Source organism: Kwoniella mangroviensis (assembly GCF_000507465.2).
Source record: "Kwoniella mangroviensis CBS 8507 chromosome 1 map unlocalized Ctg02, whole genome shotgun sequence".
Classification (NCBI taxonomy): Eukaryota; Fungi; Basidiomycota; class Tremellomycetes; order Tremellales; family Cryptococcaceae; genus Kwoniella; species Kwoniella mangrovensis.
This window is the reverse complement of record NW_027062534.1, coordinates 3,465,152-3,481,021: the sequence shown is the minus strand read 5'-3', so window position 1 is coordinate 3,481,021 and position 15,870 is coordinate 3,465,152. Positions and strand designations below refer to the sequence as shown.

Here is a 15,870-nt window from a genome sequence, read left to right as displayed (position 1 = left end):
TGTTATGTTATATATCGTTATATTCCTAGGGTGCAATCGAATCCATTCCAATCCATTCCAAATCTCGACCTAACTCCATCCGATATCGGTCATCAAAATAATTAATTATACAGTACATTATATGAGAACACGTCATTGGAATGATATCGTCTACAGCTTGGTTTTCGATAATTTGCTGTATTCTGTTTCCATGCGATCACAGGTACCTTTACCTATCAACACCACAAGGCAAATCTATGTATGTATGAACAAGATACAGATATAGATAGATATGACCGTAGATAGACCGTGTCGTCTACACTCAATCCCTCAAGTAAACGTCCCACTCTTATTACCTCCTTTAGGCTGACTCATATCCCTTGCGGCTCTCGCTCCGAATGTAGGAGCTTCGATCGCACCTATACCTATATGGTTCATTAGCTTATTCAGTCCTATGTTTTTTATTTGGAAAATGTACTCACCACCATTACCGCCTTTCTTATCTTTCCTCTTCTTCTTCTTCTCTTTACCCTCCTTACCCATCGCACTATCGGGTTGGTCCAGTATATTCGGCATAGAAGAATAATCAAAATCGGGAATTTCATCAGGTTTGATGACCTTCTTCGTCTTCTTCTCCTTCTTACTTTTGATCACTTGCTCCCCATTTCCATTCGGTGTCGATGTATCAGTAGTAGTATCCAACTTGACTTTCTTCCCTCCAATTACATTCTCGGTTCCATTGGTACTTCCAACTCCCGAAGTAGAAGGTAAAGACGACGATGCTCCCCTCTCACGTTTTGGTTTACGTGATTTCTTGACTTGCACAATACCTCCTTCCTCCTTCTTGCTGTGCACAGGTATAGGTACAGGTTGAGCTCCAGTCGCGATATCTTCCTTATCTTCCGTCTTCGATATCGTCGTTGTCGAGCTGTTCCCATTGACTTTCTCGTTCATGTTCGCACCTCTCTCAGTGGGAGGTACGTATGGTACTTGTTCGGGAACAAGTAATTCTACAGCTTGTTTCGTACTTTGCAATTCACCATGTATGGAGTTCTGTACATTCTCAAAACCAGGTGATAATTCCTTGTTCTTCCTATTGGTATTGCGAGGTTTCCTACCTTTACCTTGTTGGACGATTGTCGAGCCGAACAGAGACGATGTCAATTTCGAACTGTTCACTACCTTTGAGGATGACGGGGTCGAAGTCGAAGAGGAAGAAGAAGATTTGATCGTCGAACCGAACAATCCAGAATTTTTACTCGATTTCGTTGATGATGAAGTAGTGGCTGAAGGACCAGGAACAGTGATAGCATCCCAAACATCTGGAATAGGTTTAGGTTGAGATTCAAGCATCTTCTGCTGTTGCTTCTGAATAATGCCCTGCTTCTTGATTCGAGCGGCTTCCTCTAACCCCGCAGCTTTCTGGCTTTCTTCAAGTTGGTTGGCTTGCCATTCTGCTTTAGCCTGTTTGATGATTTGGCCGATCTCTTCCAAACGAGCTGCTGCGATCGGTGCTCGATCAGGGTTGATAGCTTGTTTGATCAAGATTGGTGCGGTTCCACGGAGTAATGCTAGGTTCTTGAGGATATCTTGTGGCATGATAAAGCTACGGGCAAAACAATCGACAGTCAGCTTCGATTACAAGAAATGGCATGGAAAATGAGTAAAAAAAGAAACCCACATCGGACTCTCATCCAACTCCCTACCCAGTCTATCTCTCCAAGCATGTAACTTCCTCCAAACCCAGCCTGGTTCTTCATCCACCACAGTTTTGTTCAACCATTTCTTCGCTGCTCCCATCCATCCTCCCGTTCCCTTTCCAGTCTCTTCGTTATACTCGTCGATTTCATACATCTTCAAAGCTGTATCTTCCGACCTGCCCAATACCTCTCTCATAGCTTGTTGCGGGTTTCTTCGAGTAACTTCAATCACGGGATTCCCATTGGGATCAGGTGAAGGTGGTCTGGATGATTGTTCCAACAAAGAGTTTCTCAGGTTATCATATATGTATAGGAGGAAATGAGTGTCCGATCGAGCATAATGTAACATCCCTTCTGGCAGGGGGCGAATTCGCCAATCAGCCATTTGGTATCGCTTGTCAGCTTCGAAATTGCAGTATGTTTTCAGGAGACTGGCCAGAGATCGTTGCGTATACTCTACGGGCAGGATATCACTGAGTATGGCATCTCGCATATATATGATGAGCAGTGACTTACGCAAGACGACCGTAGCATGGTATGTATCAAACAGGTTGACAACGAATATCTCGAAATCATGTTGCAACCAGACGATATCACTATCTGAACCGTGAAATACCTGTCGATAACGGATTCAGTCGGATCAGCAAGACAAGAACCGCACGCGGTAGCAAGACTCCGAAAGTACTGAGTAGTGGGGCAACAGAAAGAATAATACAGAATCCAGTAAATTCAGCAAGTAGTCCAACTCACCTTGATGATACCAGGATTTGTAAACACATCACCCAACTTATCTTCTTTCAGCTCCTTCCTCAATTTCAGCGCATCAATCACCCAATCACCCTCCCTCGTTGAGATCTGAATCAAACATGTAAACCCAGAATAACTTCGCATATTATGATGTTCCAGATCTACCGCAATCTCTTTCGACCTTCTCAGTATCTCCGTTAATTCCACTAATTGTTCGGGAGTATCGACAAATTGGAAAGGGGTATCTTGGAATGATTTGGGCTTGACTGGAGGAGAATTGATGAATAGTGAAGTGGGATATGGGAGATGCTTAGTTTCGTAGTAATATGGATGCTGTCTAAGTCTAATTTCTCTTTCCCTCCTCCAATATTCCTTGGATGGATCCAATTCCTCTTCCATACTTAGACTATAATCTAAGGCTGGGACGAAATCCAACGGTACCATCGAGTGTGGTTTACTGCTAAGTTTGGGTCTCCAAGGTGATGTAGTCGGTGTATTGTCAATAGGCTCGTGGAAGAGTAATTGCGGCTTGGGTATATCAGAAGCGTGAAGGATGTTTTGAGGTAATCGAGCGGCTTGCTTGGAAAATGGTCCGGGGAGCTATAGATTGATCATCAATCAGCTATGAAAAAGTAGAAGCTAGAAGCAATATGTCAAATGACCCACTTTTTGACCTGCTTGAGCAGCTAGATGAGGCTTCACAGCGATGGCTGCTTTCTTCTTCTGCCCACTGACTTCATCAAGACATGAGTCCTAAGCGTAAGATCAAGTTAGTAGGATGTCACTTCTATCGAGCAATACTAAGAAAATTTGTTCACGTACGGCATCTTCCAACAGACCATCTACAACACCCATGACACTCTGCTTAAATCCATCAACCACATCATCTTCATCACCCAACTTCCGTCTGTTGATAGTCCCTTTACCTTTCCCTTTGATCTTGGCAACTTTCACCTGATCGATTTTCGGCAATTGGTTAGAGGGGTTCTTCTGCGCTTGTTGAGATTTATCCACCAGGTCCAACAACCTCTCAGTCAACTTGAGTATCCTCTCGCTCGCACTGTCCAGATCCGTAGCGAATTTCTTATCGAGCGTTCGGTGGAATGATAGATCCGATTTGGACGGTAAATTCGCAGCGTGATTCGTTAGATTATCTAGAGCCTGTGTCAGATGCGGTAAGTATCCTTGGAAGTTCTCTATAGGTGAAGGTCCATTTTTGGCTGAAGCTGGAGCGGTAGTAGGAGGAGAAGACATGATGGTTCGTTCGAGCTGACTATGTGTTTTACGCAAGTAGATTAATCGATGATTGAATCGGGATAGTATATCGGGTATATCTGAATCGCTGTGATCTGAAGATCCTATAAAGCCCGGGGATCTGGAAGATGTAGTTGATGATGATGCTTGAGGTTGAGCTGATGATACGATGGATCGAATGAATGGAGCAAGTGGAAATGAGTGGTGGGTTTGGCTGAAAGACGAAGAGAGCACAAAGGCTCTGCTTTGGGTATATATGGTCCGAATGGTGTTTGCTCTTGCCGATGAATTGTTACAGAGTGAGAGCGATGGTAGTCTGACACGGTATGAGGTATGAGTATGTATGTATGTATGTATGTAGGCAATGAGGAAGAGGCATCAACTTGGGTGCAATATTTTGATTTTTGATTTTGATACTTGGACACATCGGCTACGGTGGAGGTGATTTGATCCCAACGTCTTAAGTGGGTGGCCGTTATAAATATGGCCCATTCTTGATCCCTCCAGCTCTGCAGTTGAAATTTCGGATCTCTCTCGATGTTTTCGTTGATCTTTTCGGGTTGACCAATACATATCGACTGTAGCATCATCCCCATCAGACAGCCTTCAGAATGTCAATCGCACCACGATCACTGATAAGGCCCTCGTCGTCATTCAGAAGAGCAGGTAAGCTCGCCACACCACAGGATAGAGAAAAATAGCTTACATCTTTTCTAGCTCTTCAGCGATTCTCTTCTTCTTCTTCATCATCCCCCTCATCCTCCTCAAATCCTCCTCCACTAATAGCTTCACTCCTTCTCTCTCGTGCACCTCTCCTAACACCAACACCTACAGAACTTGAAAAAACATACTACGACTATTCTCGATCCATCAAACATTCCTTATCTTCACCTCTCCCTACTGAATTCTACTTCAAATCAGGTTCCCTACCGCTTCGTCGATACCTAAAGGCAGAACACGAGTACGAGACTGAAATCTATGGAGAGAGGCTGGCAGGTGGTAAACCAGATAATATAGGTGATATACCACCTGAAACAGAGTATGAAATCTTACCTCGAAATCATTGGGAGGAGAAAGATGAAAAAGAAGGAAAGGGAGAAAAAAGTTTGGAAAGATATCCCGAAGAAGAAGTATACTGTCTATTACAAAGTAAAGATAAGAAGAAATGGGTATTCCCAAGTACGACTGTAGAGAGGTTACAGAGTTTGGACGAGGCCATAAATGATAATATAATAGGACCGAATGGACAATTGGATGGGAAAGGGATGGACAGTTGGCTGGTCACTAGGAAACCTGTTGGAGTGGTTAGAGAGGGTGAACAGAGGGTGAGTCTAGCTTTACCTGCCGTCCTTGTTTTCTCTTTTGCACGCGCGAAAAGCAACTCAGATCGAAGATAGTAGATTGGATGTTGATTCTTCTTCTTCTTGCTTTTAGACATTCTTCCTCCGAGGTCATATTCTGGCAGGTCAACCGACTCTCACATCTTCATCAATTTACACCTCCCACGCATGGCTAAACGTCAGAGAGATAGAAGATAGATTGAGGAAACAGGGTGATGAGAAAATATGGGAGAGCGTTAAAGGGATGTTTGGTATACCAGAGCAGGAAGTAGAGGAATCATAAACACAAGGGATATTCATAATGCATAGTATATCATATACATGTGTACCAAAGTGATTCATCGTCTACAACTTAACTGTTCAATTCACATCACCGGTACTTTACAAAAGTTATCATATCTGTCATATTGTTCGTTTGTTCATGTCATCGATCACTACTCGTCTCTACAGAATCGAATCTTACCCATAAACCACCCTATTAGAGTGAATTTATTATTAGCTCAATTCCGTTGTTGTTTCTTCATCATCATTGCCAAACAATGTCATGAAAGATTCGTCAATATGACAGTAACTCACCTTGATAGCCAGTACCACATCGGCAACAACCCACATCCCATCCTTCCCACCCCTCGCACGTCCATCACATCCTTCCTCCGTCGTCCACAAAGAAGGAATAGAAGTACCTTCAGGTTGAGAATCATATGCGAAATTCAACTTTTTCCCTTCTGAAGACAATTTGTCTAAATGACGAGAGAAGAGGATCAAGAATGTATGAGTCACGGTAAGAGCGAACGGTTGACCTAAACACTAGATATCGCAATGACCGATAACAAGTGACAAAATGTAAAGCATCAGTCATTTCAGTGCCGATATCTCTTTGAGGAATCTTGAGGAATAAAATCGTCATTGTAGTCTAACTGTCGATACTCACCATCCTAGGACCATAATTCCAACTCATAAAAGCTTCTCTCTCCTTCTTTCCCAATCCGTCATTCAACCATCTTTCAGGTTTGAAATTATTCACATCGTCTCCCCAAACTTTCTCATCTCGTTGCATCAGTATGAAAGCTAGGATGATAGACGTATTGGCGGGCATGTACATTGGTTGACCACCTGAAGAAATGGGCAAGAGTGATGGTCGGAGTGTGCGTCTGATACTGTGCTCCCCCAGTATGATCATCAGTCTATTTTGTTGATAGGTAGATGAAAACTCACTTTAGTGGGACTGGTGGATATAATCTCAGGACCTCATTGATATATGCTCGAGCTATACATAATTCACCAGACAACTCAGTTAGTATCGTTCAAGATCATGGTCAATGATGGACAGACAGACATACTATACCTCAATTCCCTAATCACATCTTTCGTGATCTCCCCATCTCCATCTCCTTCTCCAGCTATCAACCTAATCTCTTCTCTAAGCTTTGATCCCACCTCTGAATGGAGTATCGATACATATACGCAAAAAGTCAAACACGACGCAAGCTATGATTATAATGAAATATCAGCATTTCTTGTCAAATTCCAATTAATACCGTAAATACGTGGGCACCAAGGCAGCCAGGAGATATGTATTATGAACTCACAGTATCTCTAGCAGCGAGTAAGGTATTTATCAGTTGATCTTCAATCAATTTCCTATCTATGCACATCATCAGGAAGAGTATAAGCTACAAGCGTTCACTTTGGTAGAAGAGAGAAGGGGAACATACCATCGGTAGCATCTACCAGGTGATCGATCAAATGCAGATGATCCTCATCCTGCTTTTCATCATCGACGAGGTTATGTCGATCATGCTTCCTCTTGATCGCCCTTTCGATGATAGGTTTGAAGAAAGTCCGTATGATTTTCATCGGTTCGATAAGTGGATCATAAGTAAGCTCGAACAGAGGCTATACATATGGAATTACCAATCATGACTGTAAGCTACATCACCCAATCAGAGGAGAAGGAACCAAGATGTGTATCCGCAGGGTGATACATGGACCAGTAGAAGAAGAATTGACACTCACCCAGACAGTCCCAATCTTCACTCTTTTCCCTACTATCCTCTGAGCTTGAGTCATGGCATCTCCCAATTTATCTTTCGATTTCTCCCATTCCTCATCTTCATCCTTATTCCCTTCCAATCTCACTTTTGCAGAAGAAGTGGTCGAAGAGAGATGTTCACCCGTCATCCATAAGATGGCCATTTCCAAAGCCAATTTCCCCAGTTCCTTTTGTATATCAAAACCTTTTCCATCAGATGGCACCTCATCTAAGAACGCTCGTATGGAAGGTGTAAAGAGTTTAGGGGAGATGTGAGCGGGGTGAAAGAACGGTCTCATCAATGATCGATGCTGTTAGATCATATCAGCATGGGATAGTCAGACCTCCAGACCTATATGTAAGGAGTGGCAATACATACAAACTTCCATCTGTCACCATCGGAATTGAATATCCCATCACCTAAGAAATCAACCGCTCTATCTTTGAATTTCTCACCTTTGACGAAATTATCGAAATCATCCATTAAGACATGCTTCAGTACAGCTGGGTCCGATGAAATTACCTGATGCATTCATCCACCCAAACAAAATATAAGTCAGTCATTATCTTGAAATGGATGCACATGATTTATCAGTCAATTGGGGATATTTGATCTAAATCATTTGAAGGTGATGAATACTTCACTTACCTGATCTTCACCTAACACCCTCGTATTGTACGTTCTTCCCCACTTCCTCTGCAACAAAACCATCATCCTACCTACTTCCTCTTCTGAACCGGATTTAGCCCAATCTACTAATATATCCAAATTCAATGGCCAACGTCCCTTCACTCTAGGTATATTCCTTGATCCCATCAACCTCGCTCTTCGAGATGATAGGTAGACCGAGATATGTGAGCGGATGATATAGATGATAGGAAATGAGAGGATATAACCTAAGATTTTCAATATTGTCTTCAGATGGTTTAAAGCGAATAGGTGGACACATAATGAGAAGAGGAGGGGAGGAACGATGAGGGTTTTGAGTAGTGCCGGATAGAGGAATTTGGAACCTTTCATCGTATTAATCGACAAGACTGGCACAACTCGAGTCCGCTTTTTCTTGAAGGGATGCACCAGCCCAGTCTTGCCTCTATTGCGGGTGTCGAATGAAAGTTGAGGATGGTGAAAGTAGGAATGAATGACAATTGATCAATGAGAAATGCAACATTACTGTTCCTTGTCACTGTACGCGTCTAGGCAGGCACAAGAGGATGTTGCCTCGGTTAGGTCTGTATGCGGATGACCGAGGAGACATGAGAGATGGGCTGGGTGTCATGGATCTATCTATGCATTATACGTATGTATGTTATAATGGATATGGACGATGCGTTGATTATATGTAGTGAATCGGGAATATGATACAGTGAAATCGAATCATTATACTTGGACTTTTGTCTTCTCCTTCTCAGCTCTCTTATCTTGTTATACTTTTGAGTAAATCGCATTAATACCAAATCCACAATCCGTCTTCTGTCCTTCAATTTGGTCCGCAGGTGAATCATAACATCCACATTCGTATTGGAACTTGTCTGTCGTACCATCATATTCCGGTCGGACTGAGATAGACTGAGTGCCATTTGGACAACTACCGAGACATCCTATGGAGGAGGTGGAGAGCGAAGTTGACGAAGGGGTGGTGATTGGTGGGATTTTACATGTTTGAAGAGTGTAGGATGAATGAAGGTATTCGACCTGTACATCAAGTGTTAGTCAGCTCTACACCTTACAATGCCGTAGACATGAATGATTTACTAGTGAATGAGGAATTAGTGAGCAATGACCTACGGAAGCATCATCCTGGGATCTACAATTGCCCAAATCATCTGTCGCATAAACCACCTCATCGGGTGTGGGTGCATCACCAGAAGGAGAACAATAACATTCGGATGTATCTTGTCTGTAAAATGCTAAATCCCATGAAGTAGAGCATGATGACTGGAAAAAAGAAAAAGAAGAGTCAGGATAGCTCCCCGAAACATAATTGTAGATGGTAATCGTACTGGGAAACATCACTCACACTGCACTCTTCTCTACTCGTCACATTGACAGCTACGCTCTCAGTCAAAGAAGGGATCTTGGTATCGAGCACACAAGCGATGTAAACTGGCTGTCCGCCTGATACTTCGGAATCCTGTCGGGGTAAATTTATTGCCTGGGCGGCTAGAGCAGTAGATAGTAAGAGGAGCGGTAACATCGTGATATTGGTTCTGGTTTGCAGCTGATCACTTGGAGTATACTTTAATTTGGTGTCGAAGCAAATTTGCAAGAGGTCAGTCTGTCCACAACGATCTGGACAGTGTTATATATGCATTGGCCCAACGAGCCATCTGATGTCAGCTGACGTATTTTCACATCCATATGAACACCTTCACTACCTGTTCACTATGATTCGAGCCATCTTCTTAGGTCCTTTGATCAATTGAATCATACTCCGATTCGACACAGCATGACGCATGCAGGAACCTCGCAAACCTTTGATCCGACATGCTCGAAAATGAATGAGATACCTTGTCCGACGGGTGGTAAAGAGCTAAGAGGACTGAGCTAGACTGAATTTAGATTGGGAAATTGAGGAACGGGTGAAGGGAATTTTGTGTATCCCTCGGTTATTTTTACCGGAGCACAGATGGTGGGGTGTACAAAGTCAGTCATAGGATCAACCTTTGCAATCATTATTGAACCAGTCATATCGAAGAGGACATATTATACATGATGTTACATATGATCCTACATCCCATCTAACGAAGACGAGCGAAATGAAGACAAAAGATGATTGTCCGTGGGGCTAACTAAAGCTACAGTCTAATCAAATGAAAATTCTGTCTTTATTGTCCATCTTATCTGACTGTTTGTTACAGTACTGAAGCCATCGCTTAGAAAGCAGGGGCAGGGTTGGAGGATTTAGAGTTGAAAGGCTTGTTGAAGATCATAGGACCAGCAAGGATGTTATCGTCTCCTACCAAGGTGGTGTTTCCTTGGGAAGTAAGGACGGCATAGGAGATACCTTGTACGGAGGGGAGTCCTTGGACTTTACCGTTGACGACTGGGAAGGTGTTGGTGGTCAAGCCCTGATAGCGATTCAACAATATCAGCTACTGAGTTATCATGATATATGAAGGATGTGGTATGACTCACAGCAATGACTTGGACATAAGCACCGTCGGTGCTAGCGCTGGTGGAGACGGTACCGTCATCGGCGATGGTGAGAGCAGGGAAAGCCTTGACTGGTAAAGTGGGGTTGGTGGATGGACAAGAAGTGATGAAAGCACTGGCGATAGAGTAGACTTCATCAAAGTCCAAGGGGGTATCCTCGGGGCCTGACCATGCTGGACCCTTCTCGACGGAAGAGTACAACCAAGCTTGGTGTCTTGCTTCGGTGGTCAAGATGGATCCAGCGACGGTCACGTAGGCCTTCTCAACGATCGAAGAGGCGGCACCGAGGTAAGCGGATACACCGACGTTCTCGATCAAAGTGGCAGTAGCGAGGAATGAAGCGGGGTCGGTGATACCTGGGAATTGGTATGAACAAGGTTGGGTAGCAGCTGATCCGAGAGCACCGGAAAGTAAGGCTACGTGTTGAGCCTCGTGTTCGGCGATGTTCTCAATTCTGTTTCGGACCTATGACCAAACAAGCCAATATCAGCATCCGTACGTGGACGTGCAGTAGATGTCTGATGATTTTGTGGAGATGGGAGAGAGTTACTCACCCAGTCGGGGTAACCAGCATTTTTGAAAGCGGCTTGATCGAATTGACCTAAGTATTGGTGGTAGAATGCGTTCTCGAGATGTTCGAGGGTAAGAGCATACTGGAGGATGTCACTGGAGGAAAGAGAACAATCGTTTAGTCATTCAAATACCATCCAAGTGTGTGACAGTGAAGGACACGTTTCAAGAGAATGAGAGAACTCAACTCACGTGTCGGTAACAGCACGTTTAGCAGGAGCGGCGTACGAAGCGATGGCAGACAAGAGGGCAAAGGCGACAGTGAACTTCATCTTGATTGTTTTTGTTGGTTTGTTGGGTTTGGTGTTTCAAAAGAATGTGAGTTTGAGTTGGTCGAGTTGAGCTGGGATTATACTTGGAGCTGTATGAGTGAATTGGTGAGTGATCAGTGGATGAAGAAAGTGTACTGTTAGTTCGATGGAATTGAGGGGTTTATATATGTAATTTCCCATTCAGTTTTGAGTGTCAAAGTGTAGTGTAAACAATGGCTTGTTTACATCTCGGATTGGTCTTACGGTAAAACCACTGGTTGATGACAGTCCAATCCATGAGCCACCTCTCATGATGTCAGTCTAACAATACACAAGCCAAAAGTATTTTAATCAAACTCCTGTGGATGACGGCAGGTAAAGTGGAATGGAATGATTGTTTAGTCCACATTCGAATTATCGTATCATACAACGATCCAACAAGCTCTGATGATCCACGCTGCGGATCAAATGCCGGATTTGTGGTGGCTTTAGGCTACGGATTGCAGTAGTAGTATCTGATAGATTACTAGAGATGGAACCCCGTACCTCATTGTCCTGATGAGCCCAGCGTGAAAGAACGGAAAACAAATGTATCGGACCAACTGATGAGGTGCGTTTCGAATGTTAACGCATATCCGGAGCAGGTAGATCATCATTTGAATGGAAAACATTTTCGAACGTGACTAACTTCTGTAACGGAGTGAACAAAGTGTAAGTGGCTTCTAACCCATTTACCCTTGGATACGAACATATCAAGTTGTGTGCATTCAGATAGGGATTTTATCAATCGAATATTCGGCCAAACACACTCCATCGAAGATTCGGCCAAACACACTCCGTTCGGCAGCATTGACCCATCCGGGGCCAAATCCAGGCTATGTAAGAACAAAAAAATGAGTAAGGTATGTATGTACTTTGAGACGTGTTCGTATGTTTGGTTAGTTTAGTTTCGGTGAGGTACCGGCGTGAATCCGGTACTCAATTCATAGTCTTGTTGGTTGGTTCTGGCTTACGTGACTTTCGATTGGTGATGCCGTTATCTAGTGAAAGGATGTAAACAACAGACGTCGAGATCGAAGTGTGTTAACAGCATGAAAGTACCGATGGAGTGCATGAACAAACAAGAAAACAGACAAACAAGTAGTAAAACTGTTTGAACCCATACGTAAAAGCAGGACAGTGGTTGCGCTACTTCATCAGCCAGACAGTTCGTCTTCAATGCTATCAAACTGACTAAACACCATTTCGTTACCGATCCAACTTAATGCGCATTAGTGCCTTTGAGACCGGATGCCGAGGATAACTCGTCGTATGTACTCGTGGCTTCCTTCTTGCTTGTATGCCACCCCGCTTCAGCGGCGATTCTTGCCATGTCAATGAGATTGACACGATTGGTGAATGTAGACCTGAGCAAGAAGATATCAGTGATAACCACTTTGCAGAACGACCTGAATCTCCACGGTGGCTCACGTGGTGAAAGCGGTATCGCAATCCTTACTTTCTTTCACAAGATCAGACCATCTTGAGGCTTTGGGTTTTGAACTTTCTCGTGATGATGATTGCTGTTCAGACATGGGTTTTGTATTACTATTTGAGATGGCAAATATATATATCATCTGCAACGGAAACTGACAGAAAGAGATTCACACGAACGAGACGCTCTTATATCCTTGCAATCTATATCCTTGCAATCCGACTTGATCGGGCGCTGTCCACCAAGCTCACCTTTGAAAGCTTGTGAACGCGAAGTGAAAGCCATTTCTCTGAATGGACATGTAGCCAGGCGAAGAAGGCAACTTTTGAGATATCAAAAACTTGAACATGTAGGACAAGAAGCTCGTGTATTTCTGTCTTCTCCTCTTGGATACACCTTGAGAGCGCAGTGTGTGGCTGCCAATCGGAATATATATACCCACTCATACAGTATGCATACGTGCATATCATCTCGTGGTGATACCACTTAAGCAGAGCCGTTCGCTACGTAACGTGCCTCACGCAAGACGAAGAAGATCGAAGATAGGGCTATCTCATCTATTCTGGTGGTGCATTCCTACTAAACACCGCCCCGTGTGAGAAGAATCCACCGTCCTGCTTGTTATCTTCATGCGATACAGCTATATTTGATTTATCGCTGGATCTCGCAAGATTGGAGGACCGGGACGCAGCACTCGAGAAATCTCTTGATTCAGTAGGCGTAATGGCCTTATCGGTCACGTGTGCTACTTGAGCCTCCGAGGGGTTTCTGGAAACCGTACGACTAGCAGGATTGGATCTTTGAGCGCGTTCAGCAGTAAATCTCGACATTATCTGTCCGTACTGCTCGGTACTCATTTCGAAAGTCTTGGTTGGATTGCAAGGATTGACAAGTGTGTAGTATTGATCCTGGCTGCCCCTGCAGTTAAAAGTCTGTCAGAAACCTCTTCTGCATACTTGGATGTCACCAGATATAACTCACTCGCTACCCGAAATACCACATGAGCTCAATAGTCGAGCTAAGAGCTCACGTCTCCTTGTCACTTCCATGCTCAGTAGATCATTCGGCACGCTATCCTGTTCTTCCAGACTTGGTCTCTCTTCACTTCTAGCCTCGCGGTCCGTGCCTTTCCCCTGAGCCACGACACTTGGTGGAGCAGATAGAGGCTTGTCGTGCTGCATGATATCGATAGTCTGAGGAGCACATCAGAGAAGATATGAAATGTAGGCATCAACTGAAGATGGTTCACGTCTCTTCATACGATATCCATATGCAAGTTAGGGGTGGCGGTCTGATTGGCAAGAACGAGAACCGTTTGATCTCCTTTTCAGAGCAGCTCATCGAATCCAACCTCGAGGGAACACCATCCGTTCGGCGGCACCTCTCGGCGAAGGCCCTAGCAGAGTGCTCGATCGACACGTTGTTAGCAATTTGGAAGCTGTGAGAATATTGCCAATCACCCAGATCACTCCTTTCACAAATCTTTGCGCACAATACTACTCTTCACTGGTTGATCTCACGCTATACCACCTTTCTGCTATCCCGCATGATACCCAACATCACTCTGAAAAGTCTTCAGAGCTATAGCTATGTTTATCGTGTCTCTAGATGCCACATGAGTAGGCTTGGCATAGATTAGATTGTTACAATTGGGAATCGGGTTTGACCGAGATTCCTGCGATGAGCCATGACACGTTACGACCACAATCTTAAGATCCTTTCTTTCTCATTTCTGACTTACCTTTGTCTTCGAAAAGAATCTCTTATCCCTGTTTGCAACATACACTCAAAATTTCTAGGAGACTTGCAAATTTAGGATCGAGAGCTATACTCTTCTGGCCATTAGTACCTCGATACATCCCCAAGTCATCCAAGCTCCGTTCCTTTCCGTTTTTGATTTCTCACCTCGTTGATACTCAAAACCCTCGATCGAAGATATAGATCCCACTCCCACCTAGAGTGACTACCGTGAAGATGGTCAAATACTCTTATACCCACCTTGACGAATTCTTCATACTCTCACAATGGGAAGAAGATGTAAGTCTAATTCCACCTCTACTAACGTGTCTGCAGCTGACGATATTCCGATCGTAGGTCAAAGGTCCATTTGGTCTATCACCTCCTCCGGGAGATTGGGAGTCTTTCAAAGCCAAGATCAAAGGTGAGCATACATATGACCATAACAGAGATATGTAGCTATACTGACTTGACGTCACATATGTGAATACAGCCCTCAATGATGCTTGTCCTCCCGGAGCAAGGGTAAAAGTGATATATGCAGCTCGTCATGGACAAGGTAGGTTGCTTCTATTCCATATATCTATAGCATATCAAACTGGACTCATTCACGTCACTCTTATAGCCGAACATAACGTGATAGCAGACAAGTACGGCGAAGTTGTAAGTCTCATCCCATCATAGACGTGTACGGGCTGACTCAAATTAAAAAGGGTCAAATGCAACATCCAATCTTAGATCCCGATCTGACTTCTCTCGGACGTTCTCAAGCCTACCAAACTCGCCTGGCGCTCCAACGGGAAGTAGGAAGAGGGATGCCTTTACCTGAGAAATGGTTTGTTAGTCCTCTGAAACGAGCGGGAGAAACATGTGGGATAGAATGGGGTTGGTTGTTCCATGATGAGTATGACAGTGATGGACTGAAACTTTGGAAAGGTGGGAAAGGTCATGGGGTGGATGCGACTGTGATAGAGGTAAGTGAAGTGTGCTTTATCTCCAAACCCCCTTATACTTCCTCCTTATGCCCGCTTAGGAATACAGTAAAATTTCCTCATCTTCCTTTACTCGTTCCTTCGACTGCCCGTCTTCAAGGATGCAATGGCTGATGTTGGCCCTGATTCAGAACATACGAGAACATCTTCACGTCCATCAATGCGACGCCCGATGTCCCATTTCTCACCTCAAAGCGCAATTCACCTCGTTCACCTACCCAGAAGGTATGAGCGATGAGGATGAGGTGTGGAAACCTGTCGAAGTGAGGGGTAGGGAGACGGAAGATGAACTGGTTGCTAGACGATGTGAGGGGATAAGGGAGGTTTTGGAGAGGAGTCAGAACAATACATGTGAGCTCGACCATCCATCCATTTTCTCGTCTGTTGTTTGCTATACCCCTGAATGACGATCACCATCAGAGGTGAATGAATGGTTCTGATCATGTCTTGTTGATAATCAGATATCAGCATCACATCCCATTCAGGCGCTTTGAGAGGTATCTACAAATCGTTAAATGTAGTTCCCAGGAAGATCATAGTAGGTGAAATGAACGTACTGGTAATTAGGGTCAAGGAATTGCCAGAGTAAAATACATCGCTTAATCCTGGACATTGAGACATCGCAATTCAACTCGAT

At 44.0% G+C, this 15,870-nt stretch overlaps 8 protein-coding genes across 8 annotated transcripts; 2 read left to right on the top strand and 6 right to left on the bottom strand.

Annotated features, from left to right (window-relative positions):
• Positions 1 to 309: 309 nt before the first annotated feature.
• Positions 310 to 3,680, bottom strand: I203_106431 (uncharacterized protein; the record flags this gene model as incomplete). The annotated part of the gene is made up of 7 exons (XM_019150944.1): positions 310 to 404; positions 462 to 1,585; positions 1,661 to 2,135; positions 2,196 to 2,295; positions 2,430 to 3,026; positions 3,093 to 3,179; positions 3,249 to 3,680. 7 exons carry the CDS (start codon positions 3,678 to 3,680, stop codon positions 310 to 312), a joined length of 2,910 nt encoding a protein of 969 aa, XP_018999821.1.
• Positions 3,681 to 4,291: 611 nt separating this feature from the next.
• I203_106430 (mitochondrial 54S ribosomal protein mL46) lies at positions 4,292 to 5,303 on the top strand (the record flags this gene model as incomplete). The annotated part of the gene is made up of 3 exons (XM_019150943.1): positions 4,292 to 4,346; positions 4,398 to 5,005; positions 5,115 to 5,303. 3 exons carry the CDS (start codon positions 4,292 to 4,294, stop codon positions 5,301 to 5,303), a joined length of 852 nt encoding a protein of 283 aa, XP_018999820.1.
• Positions 5,304 to 5,444: 141 nt separating this feature from the next.
• I203_106429 (uncharacterized protein) lies at positions 5,445 to 8,073 on the bottom strand (the record flags this gene model as incomplete). The annotated part of the gene is made up of 10 exons (XM_065517968.1): positions 5,445 to 5,495; positions 5,597 to 5,827; positions 5,952 to 6,177; positions 6,236 to 6,287; positions 6,361 to 6,508; positions 6,610 to 6,665; positions 6,736 to 6,916; positions 7,037 to 7,363; positions 7,432 to 7,575; positions 7,702 to 8,073. The coding sequence occupies 10 exons, from the start codon at positions 8,071 to 8,073 to the stop codon at positions 5,445 to 5,447; spliced, it is 1,788 nt and encodes a 595-aa protein (XP_065373272.1).
• A 405-nt stretch (positions 8,074 to 8,478) lies between these two features.
• On the bottom strand, positions 8,479 to 9,250 carry I203_106428 (uncharacterized protein; the record flags this gene model as incomplete). Its single annotated transcript, XM_019150941.1, has 3 exons — positions 8,479 to 8,748; positions 8,842 to 8,991; positions 9,074 to 9,250. 3 exons carry the CDS (start codon positions 9,248 to 9,250, stop codon positions 8,479 to 8,481), a joined length of 597 nt encoding a protein of 198 aa, XP_018999818.1.
• Positions 9,251 to 9,929: 679 nt separating this feature from the next.
• I203_106427 (uncharacterized protein) lies at positions 9,930 to 11,051 on the bottom strand (the record flags this gene model as incomplete). Its single annotated transcript, XM_019150940.1, has 4 exons — positions 9,930 to 10,124; positions 10,192 to 10,674; positions 10,764 to 10,875; positions 10,972 to 11,051. The coding sequence occupies 4 exons, from the start codon at positions 11,049 to 11,051 to the stop codon at positions 9,930 to 9,932; spliced, it is 870 nt and encodes a 289-aa protein (XP_018999817.1).
• A 1,240-nt stretch (positions 11,052 to 12,291) lies between these two features.
• I203_106426 (uncharacterized protein) lies at positions 12,292 to 12,604 on the bottom strand (the record flags this gene model as incomplete). Its single annotated transcript, XM_019150939.1, has 2 exons — positions 12,292 to 12,436; positions 12,501 to 12,604. The coding sequence occupies 2 exons, from the start codon at positions 12,602 to 12,604 to the stop codon at positions 12,292 to 12,294; spliced, it is 249 nt and encodes an 82-aa protein (XP_018999816.1).
• A 457-nt stretch (positions 12,605 to 13,061) lies between these two features.
• Positions 13,062 to 13,685, bottom strand: I203_106425 (uncharacterized protein; the record flags this gene model as incomplete). Its single annotated transcript, XM_019150938.1, has 2 exons — positions 13,062 to 13,422; positions 13,486 to 13,685. The coding sequence occupies 2 exons, from the start codon at positions 13,683 to 13,685 to the stop codon at positions 13,062 to 13,064; spliced, it is 561 nt and encodes a 186-aa protein (XP_018999815.1).
• A 793-nt stretch (positions 13,686 to 14,478) lies between these two features.
• I203_106424 (uncharacterized protein) lies at positions 14,479 to 15,822 on the top strand (the record flags this gene model as incomplete). The annotated part of the gene is made up of 7 exons (XM_019150937.1): positions 14,479 to 14,541; positions 14,599 to 14,665; positions 14,735 to 14,800; positions 14,867 to 14,904; positions 14,955 to 15,215; positions 15,365 to 15,584; positions 15,695 to 15,822. 7 exons carry the CDS (start codon positions 14,479 to 14,481, stop codon positions 15,820 to 15,822), a joined length of 843 nt encoding a protein of 280 aa, XP_018999814.1.
• Positions 15,823 to 15,870: the final 48 nt, after the last annotated feature.